Genomic DNA, 13,651 nt, shown 5'->3' with positions numbered 1-13,651 from the left:
CCAGCATCAGGGTCTTTTCCCGTGAGTCGGCTCTTTGCATCAGGTGGCCAAAGTATTGGAGCTTTATCATCAGTCCTTCCAATGAATATTCAGGGTTGATCTCCTTTAGGATTGACTGGTTGGATCTTCTTGTAGTCCAAGGGACTCTCAAGAAGTCTTCTCAAGTACCACAGTTCAAAAGCATCAATTCTTCGGTGATCAGCCTTCTGTATGGTCCAACTCTCACATCCATATACAACTACTGGAAAAACCATAGCTTTGATTACACAGACCTGTGTTGGCAAAGTAATGTCTCTGCTTTTTATTAGGCTGTTTAGGTTTGTCATAGCTTTTCTTCCAAGGAGTAAGTGTCTTTTAATTTCATGGTTGCAGTCACCGTCCAGTTGATTTTGGAGTCCAAGAAAATAAAGTCTGTCACTGTTTCCATACTCATAATAAAACAAAATCACATCATTCTAAGTCACGGATGGAGATCCTCAATGCTTCCTTGTGTGAAGGTATCATAGAACGTAATATCACAGAATTTCTTAGCTCTCAAGAGGAACTGGAAACAAATTTGTCAGCCATCTCCCCGCCCCGATTTGTTACACGGTGACTTTGGGCACCCATGTTCCCAGAAGGTGCCTTACCTCCGTAGCTGCAGAACTGCCACCGAGGTCCCGGGAAACAAAGAGGTTGACAATGGGCCTACTGATTCTTTGTGTGGCCAAGATGAGCGCCAGAGGCCACCAGAAACTCAGCATCTTTCTTATTGTTGCATCTCCCTGTATCAACAAAATGGGATAAAAGTTCGCTGAACTTGAGAAGAAGAACAGAAAAAAATAATTCGGAGTCAAAGCCTTTTCTTTTGATGTCAATCATGAGTCAGTTCACTATACTTAAAAATAATGTAGGAAAAGCCTCTGTAGACAAGCCAAGTTGAATTAAAATAAAATGTACAGTCTTATTAGAATTGAACTTAGACAGCTGGCAAGCTCCCGTGAAATCAAAACACGCCTTTAAGCTTGATGGCTTCAAACCACTACTGTCTAAACAGGGCAACGCTAACCCAAGCAGAACCCAGCTTCACAGCCCGAGAAACAAGTGGGAAAAGTTCTTGTTCATATCATAAAATGGACTGGCTAGAAGCCATGTCGGTAAGAGGTAACTTGTAGAAGTAAAACATTATTGTAATTTATTTTGGAATCAGTATGGTCACAAATGTGCCTAATTATTTGGGCACTCTATAAGTCTATGACAGACGTTCCTAATCTCAAGGCTCTGACATGTAAATGTTCACAAGCATAAGCAAAATAAAAGCACAGTAAAGAGAAGGCTATTTATTAACAATTCCACAGCAAAGATAGGCACTATCTTTAACACCTGGCTTTTATCAAGTGACTTTGGTTTTGAGCCTTCATAAAGGTAAGTGTTGCATCCTGGAGCCATCTCAGTCACTTTATTTCCCTTTGCTAGCAGCTGAATGTTAGGATGGGTTGCTACCATCAAGACCAATCTGATGTGGTGGTCCTCATGATGGAAATATCTCAATCTGATATTATTGATGGCCTGACCTCAGATCAAGGTGAGTGGTCAGTACAAGGACTGTTTTGACATGACAAAAGTAACATATGGTCAAAGGTGGGATCAGGGTTAGAGTGTGGTAATGTACTTAATTTATATATATATATATATAAATTGAAATTGCTAGTCATTCAGTCACGTCTGACTCTTTGCAATCCCATGGACTGTAGCTCACTAGGCTCCTCTGTCCATGAGATTTCCCAGGCAAGAATACTAAAGTGCGTTGCCATGCCCTCCTCCAGGGGATCTTCCCGACCCAGGGATAGAGTGGTCTATTTATATTTATATATAAATACAAAGTCATGTCTGCTTGCCTTATAGCTGGCTAGATACCAACCCAACTGATATTAGAAGGTAGAGAAGATTAGCATACATATAAATCAGATACTGTTTACACCAGTGATGAAAAGTATGCTTTGGGCATCTGGGTAAGATTATACCTTGCTTGTACCATATTCACCTTTTGAGGCACAGGCCAATCTCTGTGGGCTTCTGAGACCACATCCCTCTCTTCCTTCTCTCAGCCTCAGAGGGGAAGCTCTTGTATTCCCATTGTGGTCTCTGTGCTGTCTTGTCTGAATATTGTTCCTGTGTTGGTGACTAAGCCAAATGGGACATAAAGCTGACTGAGGCCACAGGCCATATTTAAAATTTCCTGTGTCACCTAAACCTTCCCCAACTCTCTGTGTAGAAGGTACCTGAATGAGTGTGTTTAGCCAGTACAGAAAGCCCAAACCCAGTCTGGATCCCTGATGTGAAATTAAACAAATATGAGTTCAATGGTACCAGGGCTCCTGAAATCTTTGTTGATCAGAGTGACTTCCTTTTGACCACAGAGTAAGAAGAACCATCAACATTGTGCCTCCTCCTCCGCCTGACATGACTCACCGTGACTCAGTCTTCTTGTACGGAGATAAGAAGGCTGGAGAGTGACCTCTAAGGTCTCTCTTCCATCTCTACAGTTCATCAGCTCTCCAGCTGTTTATCCCTGTGGACATTACCAAGCACTTGACCTTGGGATATGACATCCCAGAGCACCTGCCTGTTAGCTGATATGTCGAATCACAGGGGTAGGATCAAACTGTATTCCCCTCGGATGTACAGACAGGCTGTCCTCGGGGACTAAGGACCTACCCCCAGCTCCGGTCCACTCCTGTCCGGGATGATGTCGTGGATGTTCTTGTAGTAGCCCAGACACAGGGTGGTGCAGCGCACGAGGGCGCCCATGTACAAGGATAGGATGGGGATGAGCAGCGGCTCCCTGCATTCCAGGTGACTGTGAAGTAGAATGGCTACAAAAACGACCTGAGAGGAGGGGAAACAGACAGTCATCAGGGAGAGGACAGAACCAATTAACAGAAGCCCAGCCCAACTCTTGCACCCGGAACTGAGATGGACGTCTGAGCAGAAGCCTTGACACTGAAGGTGAGGAGAGCAGGACCTGGGGTTACCGCTCAACGCTTCTCTGGGAGAATCCAGGGTCAGATGTTTGGGAAGCACTGGAAGAACACACAGCCACTCTGTTATGTTCGCCACTAAGTACTTCTTTTAAGGCAACTGCACACCTGGTCAACGTTATTGCTAAAGACTGTCCAGAAGCTTTGGCTTCCCAGACCCTAAACGATGCCCCCCCAGGTGTACATGTAATCCACGCCAGAGGACCTAAGTGACCTTCCGCAAAGGACAGAACAGTGAAGAGCGACGGGCCACAGAAAAATGACCATTTACGTTTATACCCTGGATTCCACTAAACGTGCTGTGAAAGCCGTCAGTGTTAATTACAAAGCAGAGAATCAAAGTTTAAGATATGGACTTACAAAGGTGGCATAGGCCAGAAAAATACAAAGTCAGCAGGGATTGAAATAATAGTAAAGTGTCAATCTCTATTGAATGGTACAGGCTCCGAAAGCAAATTTATCAAACCATTTAACTTCCCATCTTGTAGAAATGAGGGAATCAGTCCAGCCTCTGGGCAGAGTCCTGGGATTCCCATCTTGGGAGGAGCCCTGAGGAATAGAGGGTGAAGAATGGAGGGTGCTGAGGTAGGAAAATGGGGGAGGGGAGAGAGGATCTGAGCTACATCCACCTTCTTAGCCAATCATCCATGGAAGGATAGGCTTGTGAAATATACTGCTGCTAAGTGAGTCTGACCCAAGGAGGCATATTCTGATTGCTGCATTCTCAAGAAACGACTGGTGACAGAAAGTTAAAAAAGAAGCTGGAGAATGAGCATGATTCATCAAATGTGTGCATTCAATTGCTATAGGGAACAGAGCAATCCAGAGGGACTTTGGAATGAAAAGTATTAGACGTTAGAGGTGGTCAGCTTATCCCACAACCTGACACGTGTGCGGGGCTGTTGTTCTTAAACCACTAAATTCGACAGAACCTGTCAGAGATGCCCGCAGGGGAATGCAGACGACAGAGCTACGTGACCCGGCTGCCTGGGCAGGACCTGGTTGCCCGGAGCACGGATGACGTGAGTGTCCATTCACGCTCAGGATCACACACTCACGTTCATGCTCACTGAGGATACAGGGGAGCCCACTGATGGAAGGAAAGATGCCCGTGACCGTCTCCATGCCTGCTGCTTCCCAGGGGAACAAATGTTCTGTATTAATTGAAGGATGGCAAAGACCAGCTGGGCAAAGCCTTGTTAAGGCCCTATTGTGTTTGGAACAGAAGACTGAGTTTTGTGATGTGGCCAAGATGCCCATTTATTTTGCTAACTAATCAAAGACCTCTCAGAGGCCCTAATGTGCAAACGGACTAGTACATCTGCAGCAGGCTTCACATTAGACATACACAAACCTATGGCGTTAACGAAGATGACAGTGTTTAGAGACTGAGAACACGCTGGAGGGAAAATGAGTATGTAAAGATGAACCCCTCCTCTGCCAAGTCCAGGAAGGCTCCTGGTGGCGCCATCAGGACGGCCAGATGAGCAGAACCGAAGAAGGAGATCTGGACACGAAGGAAAAAGGAGGGGGAGGTATGGAGAGGACCAGAAGGAGGAGCAGAGTGGGCTAGAGTGGGACAGAGGCGGGCAGGAGACTTTCGGCCCAGACCAGTCCAAGGCCAGATGGTTTTGTCAGCCTCCCCTGTGTTGTTAACAGCTTGATGCCGTGTGGTCCAACACTTATTGTACATCTTACATCTTCACCTGGGGCTGGGTCAGTTATCAATTTAAAACAACAGCTGGCCCTTCTGCATTTCAATCTAGAATTAAGATTTTCAGATCTGATACAGCCATCAAAACTGTATTGGGTTATTTTGCAAGCGGAACCTACAGACTCAGTAGTGAGGATTTTCCCAGGGAGAGCCTGCTCTGGGCTGGGGATTCAGTGACGGATAAGGTGGTCCCAGACTCTGTTCTCCTGGAGCTGACAGCCTCACAGGGAAGGCAGGAGTCATGGTCAACCCCTGACAAGGCCAGTGAAGGGAAGAGGGTGGCGATGATGGGAGTGAGGAGGAGGCTGTGGAGTGAAGAGGGTCGCCCCGTGGGGTGCATCTGAGCTGAGACCCAGAGCCCAGGCAGCTGGCTGGCAGCAGGTGGCGGGAGCCAGTGGTTGGGGGGATAGCAGAGGCCAGGGCATTCCCTTCCGGGCAGAAGGATCCAGGCAAAGCCCCCAGGGGGAGGGGCTCGGCTGCATTGGGTCTGGAAGGGAGGACCGGGGCCTGGAGGGCAGAGAGCAAGGGGACAGAGGAGAGTGATTGGGCTGGGGAGGAAGCAGGGCCAGTGGGTTTTCAGCTCCTCTCAGCCTGTGATCAGGATACTGGCTTTTTATCTTAAGAACACCAAGGAGGTAATTTGAAAGCAGGTTTGAGGAGGGGGTGAGGTGGCCAGAATGTCACTGAGAATCGATTACTGTGGCCCCAGTGGGGAAGGAGGGAGGACACCCAGAGCAGAGGGGCAGGCCAGGGGACAGGAGGCATCTCTAAGGATCCAGGTGGGAGAGCTGACCTCTCAGAACTGAGCAGCTGAGATGGGGAGAAGTGGGCTAAGGAAGCATCTAGGATTAAATGTTTTAGACAGATGGGAATGAAGAGGGGTGCTGCTAGGGTGGCTCCCGGGTTTCTGAGCAGATGGCAGGGGCAGAGGTTCATTCAAAAATGCAGCCATCAAGATCATGAAGATTATGAATGGAGGCTTATGATGCCTTTGAAGGATCTGAGTGGAAATATCATAGAGACATTCAGATGCCTTGTCTAGAGCCCTGAGCAGAGGGCTTGGCTGCAGACAATTATTTGGTGAATATCAGTCATGTTACAGATGGTATAAATGCAGGGCAACCATCAGATTCTTCATGAATAGAATACACAGTGAGGAGGGATGGGTCTTGAGCAACTTCAGCATTTACACATCAATAGATGACCTGGGCTGTCGGAAGTAGGAGAAAAATAACAATATGGTGGTGTGAGAGCCAGTGGGAAGGGGTGTTTCATGGAGGAGGGCGCAGTCAACAGAATGAAGAGTTACTGAGACATCCGTGAAGTCAATGGAAACTGTTGTACTGGATTCAATGGCAGGCAGGTCATTAGTGAGAACTGTGTGGGTGAGCTGATGGGGCGGAAGTCAGTCTGCAGCAGGTAAAAGAAGGAAAGAGAAGGGAAGAAATGGAGACCCTGGGTGGAAACCACCTTTCTGAAAGGCCTGGCTGTGAAAAAATAGAATTGTAGCTACAGAGGTACATGGGAGCCAGAAAAAGCTTGTTGCTGATGCTGTGGTTGTGGTTGTTTTAAGAAGGCAGAAGTCTGAGCATGTTTCCACGTCAAGAGAAATGATCCAGGGGAGAGAGAAGGAGTCACTGATAACTGATGAATAAAGTTCTCCAGAAAGCGGGACAGGACGGGCTCAGAGGCACCGGAGGAAGAAGTGGCCTGGGACCAAGGAGGGACATGTGCTTTCCTGTAATGGGGACAGCAGAGGTGATGCAAGGGTCTGAAAGTAGGCATGTGGCTTTGAGCTCCTCAGTGAAGTGGGCAGTGAGGTCGTCTGCTGGGGACAGTGAGGTGGGTGGAGACGCTGGACACGGTCACTAGAGTCAGCTGAGGTGAGTGATGGGATTGTGAATGTGTCCTGCGATCAGTTTGTCCCACTGTGAAACTTTCTGCAGGAGCACTTGCTGCCTGGGTGCAAGTGGTGCGAGGTGCACACCATTGGGTGGTTCAGGACTGGGATCTCGGCAGCAGGCTGCGATGGAAAGGCAGGAGACAAGGGGACTTACAGCAGTACAGCCAGATTACTCAACTGGGTTCCTGGGATCCCACCTCTGGGGCCTGAGCTGACTTCAGAAGGCCAGGGCTGACGAAAATAGCAGAAAGAGGAAAGAACTAGAGGTTCCAGCGAGGTCCAAGAACCCGCCCCACCCAGCCGCCAAAAGTTTCATTTAATACTGAGCAAGCTAAGAAAGTCCAGGTGATCATGAAATATATACAAAAGATATGATTATTACAATAATGGTGACACAGAAAACTGTATCATTTTGGAACCAAACCAAGAGCTTTTTTTGTGTTATGACATGAAATTAATTAGCTTACTAAAAATTACTTTTTAAACAGGAGTTGGCACTGACACTCAGGCATTACAGACTGTTTTCATGTTATCATTGGTGATCACTCCCTTCCTATCTATACCAAGCTGGTATTTCAAGGGACTTTGCCTAGGACTCTACATGATTTCAATACGTTTAGACCATGAAATTTTTGCACCTTGTTTTATGTCCCTGGGTATTTCCAATGTCTCTTAGTTTATAGTCTATGGGAACTTGAATATAATTTGTATCCTACTTCTGTGTGAAAATTGTACAAATCTTAATTATGTTGAATTGGTTCATGGTGCTTTTCAGGTCTACCATATTCTTCTACTTTTCTATATATTCATTTTATTAATTTTTTGAGAGCTTGATATTGAAACTCCAACCAAAGATCTTAATTCATCTACTTAAAAGTTGTAATACATAGTGAAACTGTATGTAACTTTGTTCTGGATTTTACGAGTCTCCTGTAAATGTGTTATCATACTTTCATAATTTAAAAATTAAAAAAAAAACCTTTAAAAATGTTTTTAAAAAAGGACTTTGCCTGGGATCTATTTATTCATTACCAGATCTGGTAATTCACAAATGCTTTCAAGTAATGAGAGGAATGAAGTTGAGGGTGGGAGTGAGAGCAAAGGACTTACGAACCAAAACTGAATTTATTCCCTCAACCAAACCGTGGTAGGGACTCAGGCTATAAGGTTTAAAATAACTACATCACCGGGAACAGCCCAAGGTCAGATGGCACCTGAATCCAGCTTCCATTGTCCCGAATAACCAGGTAGGTTTATTCTGAAATTTTGAGCCCTCCCAGCAGGCAGGGGTCAGTACTAGTTTTAAAATTAAGAAGGAAGAAGGCTGTGGGCATACTGGGAAAGCATTTTTCAGGGATATGATTTCTTTCTTTTACTCTTGGATGCCTGCTATATTTATCTAAGGCAAAGATGTGTGTTTTCCTTTTTGCCTTTGAGGATACCACATCTACAAATGCTTACTCAGGCGTCAATGCTCATGTTGAAAATGAGAGGTGTTCCCTTAATTTCCAAGTAAGTGATTAGCGTGAACGAGGCAGTTCAGTTCGTCCCTCAGAGGATGAATCAAAAGTAAGACCAAGCAAAAAATCTCCAATAACTCAATAAGAAAATTAACAAAGATACATCAAAGAATGATGTTAGGGGATATTCAGGCATGTGCTAGAAAATGCACACACACTCATACACACACAGACTCACACACATAATGTTAGCAGGAAGCAATTTAAATTACTTTAAATAGTGATCCATGGAGTCAATGCAATTAATTTGGACATTTAATTCTTGGCCTTTAGGGAGTACTAACAGTTGAACAGTAGATTACTTTAAAAAGGTGATTGAAAGACTAGCATGCTCAGCAGGGAAAAACCAGGAAGAACCATGTGGACATGTTCCTAGCATGGAATTGAGAATTGGAAAGCAAGTTTAGAAATCAGTCTGCCTCCTTCTCCATAAAGAGATCATTCTCCAAATCCCCAACTGTAGGAACTAAGTCTAACTTACAGACGATAGCAATTAAATATCTTCTGCTAAAGTCTGTCATGTTATCTTTGATGGAAGAAGAAAGGATGGAGCATGGAACTCAGGGCTGGTGCCAGACCCTGGGGAAACTGGACAGAACATGTTCTCAGACTCAATTTCCTGATTCTAAGTTTGGGGGAAAGATGCCTGAATTGCCCAGTGGCGATGACAATTAAAGACTAAGCTCTAGGCGCGCTCTTCTAAACCCAGCCCCGGGTGACTTGGCCACACAGAAGCCCGGGTGTCCACCCCATCAGGTGCACAGTGGCCCTGTGACCACGTGCTAGCCATGGCTTTAGAGTCATTTCAAATGCAAGAGCCTTAACAATACAGGTCAAAACCTCTGATAGTGAGATTCAATTCCTACAATCCCCGCTTTTCGCAAGGTTCTACACACTAAATCACGGGAGGGTTCGTTTGCTCATTCATTTAACTAGCTGTTATCAAAGTCCATGTTTGATTTGAATCAAGTAGGGATGCACTGCAGAGTGGATGGATGTAGATGAGGGGTCGGCCAGTTCTGCCCATCACCTAAAAGGAGCAGCTTTGACACACGCACCACACTTACCTGAGCTATGACATCTGAGATTGAGGCACATCCGACCAGGAAACTGTATTTGTGTTTTAAGAGAATGCCAGCATGGGTCCATGCCTGCCAGGAAGGAGAGATTTGGGCATGAGATACATTCAGGATTAGGTTACTTCTGGTTCCTATGACTTCCTGGGCGTTCTTGAAATAGACTTTATACCCACCCACCTCCAAACCTTAGTAGCACAAGTTTAATGAATCTTTGATTGATATAATGATTGTAACTTAACCTGGCACCCAGGACCAAGTGAGGTTTTTAAGCGGAACCAGTGACCACATAGCATTTGTTTCGTACCAATTATCTGAAGACTAGTGTACTGGTTCATGGGCCTGGCAGGAAATCTGGGTGAATACCAGGAACGGGGACCAGTGTGAGTCACAAAGCACAGCTTTCTGGTCTGTGAAGCAGGTTCCAATGAGGAGGGCTCAGAACTGGTTCTGAGTTACTGCAGTCATTACAGGCTCCCACTGAATGATCAGGGCTCTACCACTTCCTTCTCTTTAAGTTTGGGCAGGATCTGATCTGACACTTTGTGCCTTTGAGGGTAATTAAGAGGAAAGTGCTAGAAAGCCTGCAGACAACGAAAAGCCCAGCGGATGGCAGGTTTGGAGAAGGTTTGAAGTTCAAAGTAAGATCTGTTTCAGTATCATCTTTCTAACTAGTAAAGGTCAACTTGAACTGACACAGAAATAACATTTCACGTGGGCTAAACCCAAGCACACCTAGGGAATAACCTAGGTCTGTGTCAAGACTATATAAATAACTGCTTCTATTGCTACTTCCTCCTCAGCTCACAGGTCCCAAGGTGCCAAATGTGAAAAGAAAGGCAAAGTGTAGATGACAATTGTAAATTGTGGATGGTAGACTGTCTTTATTGACTGAAAGTGACCTGGATGATAAGATTCAAAAATATTATCTCTCCAACTAATACATCTGGGCCATGTGGTAGGGTGTGTGTGTGTGCGTGTGTATGTGTATGTGTGTTTGGGGAGATGATATGTATTATTTTGGTCTTTATCAGTAATCTTTTACTACTGGTCTTTTGGGGGAGTTGGTAGATGAAACATGGAAGAAAAGTGTGCTGATCACAAATGTTTTGAGTTTTGGGAACTTCTGTGGCAAATGAGTCTGTGAGCCACTTTTAGTCCTGCGTTCCCTGATTAATAGTAGTTCTTCTGTGTGTTAGCAGAGTCTCAGTGCAGATAGGAGGAAGGGCATTAGAATCTCAGACTCTGCCTAGGAAGCTGGGTCTTCACTCTCTTAGGCTGTGAAAAAGGTCGGTCACCCCATTCAGTTCTCTCACTGCTTTGAGGGCACTGTGGTGCCACCTCAGTCCAGCCTGGGCCCCGTGGGGACTCTGCTTCCATACACCCCAAATCCTTGGCCTTTTTCTTTTGGAGGCAGGGGGCATAGGGGTGGACGGTCTGTGTCAGCTACCAGAGTAAACACACCTGGTGATAAGTAAGAAAAGGGAAATCCAGGTACAAGTGTTCCAATGGCCAAATTCTTAGCCTAAAGTGATGTCAGAACAACTGAAAATCAGAACCTTCGGTGGAAACTGAGGGTTTAGTATCTAAGGCTCCCCCACACTGCTAGGAAGTCGTCAGATTCAGTGAGGCTGTGCCCGTAACACAGCTGTGGGCACAGTGAGCCTTCTGATGACATTTGAGAGGATGGACCACGTGCATTTTTATTAGTACCTTGCCTCCTTCCTCCGAGGATTTGGGGCTGCTGCCTTAACCTTGATACAGAGGTCCACTCACCTCACACATCTAATGTATACAGAACTGGAGGAGAGGGGTGGTTAAACAAAACAAAACAAAACAAAACCTATATAACCGTAAGATCAAAGGCCATTTCTTATAAGAAATGCCTTGTTGCATGCTAATGATTTGTGTTTACTTTCATGTATGTCTAAAATTTTTCATAATAAAAAATTGTTAAAAACTAGAAATAACCCCATACAAATGATCATATTTTAAAGCTTCCTTCCAAAGGTAATTTAAAATGGATCCCAAAGAAAGGGTTTATTTTCCACCATCAGCCATTATTGGAGATATATGTATATGTGTGTGTGTGTGTGTGTATATATATATATATATACATATATATATATATTTTTTTTTGCTAAGTCTCTTTTATATCTATAATACAGACGAATAGGAAAAAAGCATTCTTTGAGAACTCTTCAGTATCAGGACAAAGAATGTAATCTATGGAAGTGAGTCATCCTCAGCTACTCTAGCGAAGCTGGTTATTAAAGTAATAAAGCCCTATCAGGATATTCAAGTGAGTCTTACTGTAAGCAGCTTTGGGTGCTTATACCACACAAGTGGTAAGTTTATCTGAAAGCTATCCTGATCTCTTGAGCCTGAATATATCAGAAAAGAATTTATATTTGAATCAAATTTTCAAGGGAGCTCTCTTGCCTCCTGCCAGAACTTGTGGCAAATGCAGACAATTCTCATAAAATAAACTGACAAGATGGACTGGTTATAAGTCAGTGAGTGGTCAGTTGGAACCCTTCCGCACAGCTGGTGGAGAGGTAAAATGGTGCAGCTGCTCCATCAGTATGATGGAGCCTCAAAACCTTAAAAACAGAATGATTATATGACTTAGCAATTCCTCTTACGGGTATATACTCAAAAGAATTACAGCAAGGATTCAAAGGGATATTTGTACACTCATCTTCCTAGTGGCAGTATTCATAGCAGACAAATGTGGAAATAACCCAGATGCCCAAGGATGGATGAAAGGATAAACAAAATACAGCTTATACATACAAGAAATATTACTTAGCCTTAGAAAAGGACATTCTGACACAGGCTACAACATGGATGAACCCTGAAGATAGTCTGTGAAGTGAAATAAGCCAAAGAGCCACAAAAAGACAAATACTGTATTATTCTATTCATGAGGTACCGAGAGTAGTTGAGTTCACAGACACAGAAGTAAGAGTCGTGGGTGTCAGGGACTGGGGGAGGGTGGGGAGTCAGTGTTCAGAGGGGAGGATGGAGAGAGCTGAGCATGGATGGTGGGGATGGGAGAAGAGCAATGTGAAAGCACCCAAGGCCACTCAACTGCACTTAACAACGGTTCATATGGGAAATTTCACGTTATATGAATATTCCTCCAGTGAGAAAAGTGTAGAGGGCAGTGAAGAGAGCCTCAAGGGTGTAGGTCATTTTGTAGAGAGTTCAGTTCAGTTCAGTCGCTCAGTTGTGTCCAGCTCTTTGCAACCCCATGGACTGCAGCACACCAGGCCTTCCTGTCCATCACCAACTCCCGGAGTTTGCTCAAACTCATGTCCATTGAGTTGGTGATGCCAAGCAACCATCTCATCCTCTGTCATCCCCTTCTCCTCCTGCTTTCAATCTTTCCCAGCATCAGGGTTTTTTCCAATGAGTCAGCTCTTTGCATCAGGTGGCCAAAGTATTGGAGTTTCAGCTTCAACATCAGTCCTTCCAATGAACGCTCAGTACTGATCTCCTTTAGGATAGACTGGTTGGATCTCCTTGCAGTCCAAGGGACTCTCAAGAGTCTTCTCCAACACCACAGTTCAAAAGCATCAATTCTTCGGCACTCAGCTTTCTTTATAGTCCAACTCTCACATCCATACATGACTACTGGAAAAACCATAGCCTTGATGAGACGGACCTTTGTTGGCAAAGTGATGTCTCTGCTTTTTAACATGCTGTCTAGGCTGGTCATAACTTTCCTGCCAAGGAGTAAGTGGATCTATTGTAGGGAGTAAGTGGACCCATTTCCATTTCCGAGTTGCCAGGGGCTGGGAGAGGGGTGGATGGGGAGTCAGTGTTTAATGGGAATAGAGTCCGTATCCCAGGATGAAAAGAGTTCTGAAGATTCACAACAATGTGAATATACTGCACACACAAAAATGGTTAAAATGTAAGTTTTAGGCCATGTACTTTTTCCCACAATGTAAAAAAGAGTGCCAACGACCTTCCTACTCACCATCGCATCCATAAAAGGGAAGGCAGCAAGATACAGGAAGGCCCTTCTTGTTTTATTCCCCACCGACTCATCCACATGGTGCAATTTATTGATGATGTAGTAGCCTAAGTCACTATATGCTGCAAAAAAAAAAAAAATACCCGGCAATATTTAGAAAAAGTTATCCTCATAAGCTTTTTATCTCAAAAGTTTAAAAACAATTTTAAAGATTATATATATATATATATATATATTTATATATTTTGTAGAAAAATCTAGACAAGCAAAAGGATGAAAATCATCTACAATCTCATCCATCCTTCTGCCCAGAAGAGGTCACAGTTGACACTCTGGGTGCTGATCACCCAGTTGTTTTATGGGTGTTATGTGGTGGAGTATGCTTGGGTGTTTTAACACAAAAATGGCCTCACACTAAAAGGTTGTTGTTCAA

The 13,651-nt window shown here is 44.5% G+C and overlaps 1 protein-coding gene across 1 annotated transcript in view; it reads right to left on the bottom strand.

Annotated features, from left to right (window-relative positions):
• The window catches only part of ANKH (ANKH inorganic pyrophosphate transport regulator), a 170,360-nt gene that overhangs the window by 41,957 nt on the left and 114,752 nt on the right, over positions 1 to 13,651 (bottom strand). The window contains exons 3-6 of the mRNA XM_070357701.1: positions 13,222 to 13,340; positions 9,225 to 9,308; positions 2,698 to 2,868; positions 630 to 764 (exon numbers count right to left, since the gene is read on the bottom strand). Of these exons, the coding sequence (XP_070213802.1) occupies positions 630 to 764; positions 2,698 to 2,868; positions 9,225 to 9,308; positions 13,222 to 13,340 (509 nt within the window). The remainder of the gene's footprint in view (positions 1 to 629; positions 765 to 2,697; positions 2,869 to 9,224; positions 9,309 to 13,221; positions 13,341 to 13,651) is intronic.

Source organism: Bos mutus, chromosome 20 (genome assembly GCF_027580195.1).
Source record: "Bos mutus isolate GX-2022 chromosome 20, NWIPB_WYAK_1.1, whole genome shotgun sequence".
NCBI lineage: Eukaryota > Metazoa > Chordata > Mammalia > Artiodactyla > Bovidae > Bos > Bos mutus.
Note: the sequence above shows the minus strand (reverse complement) of the source record. Positions and strands in the feature narration are given on the sequence as shown.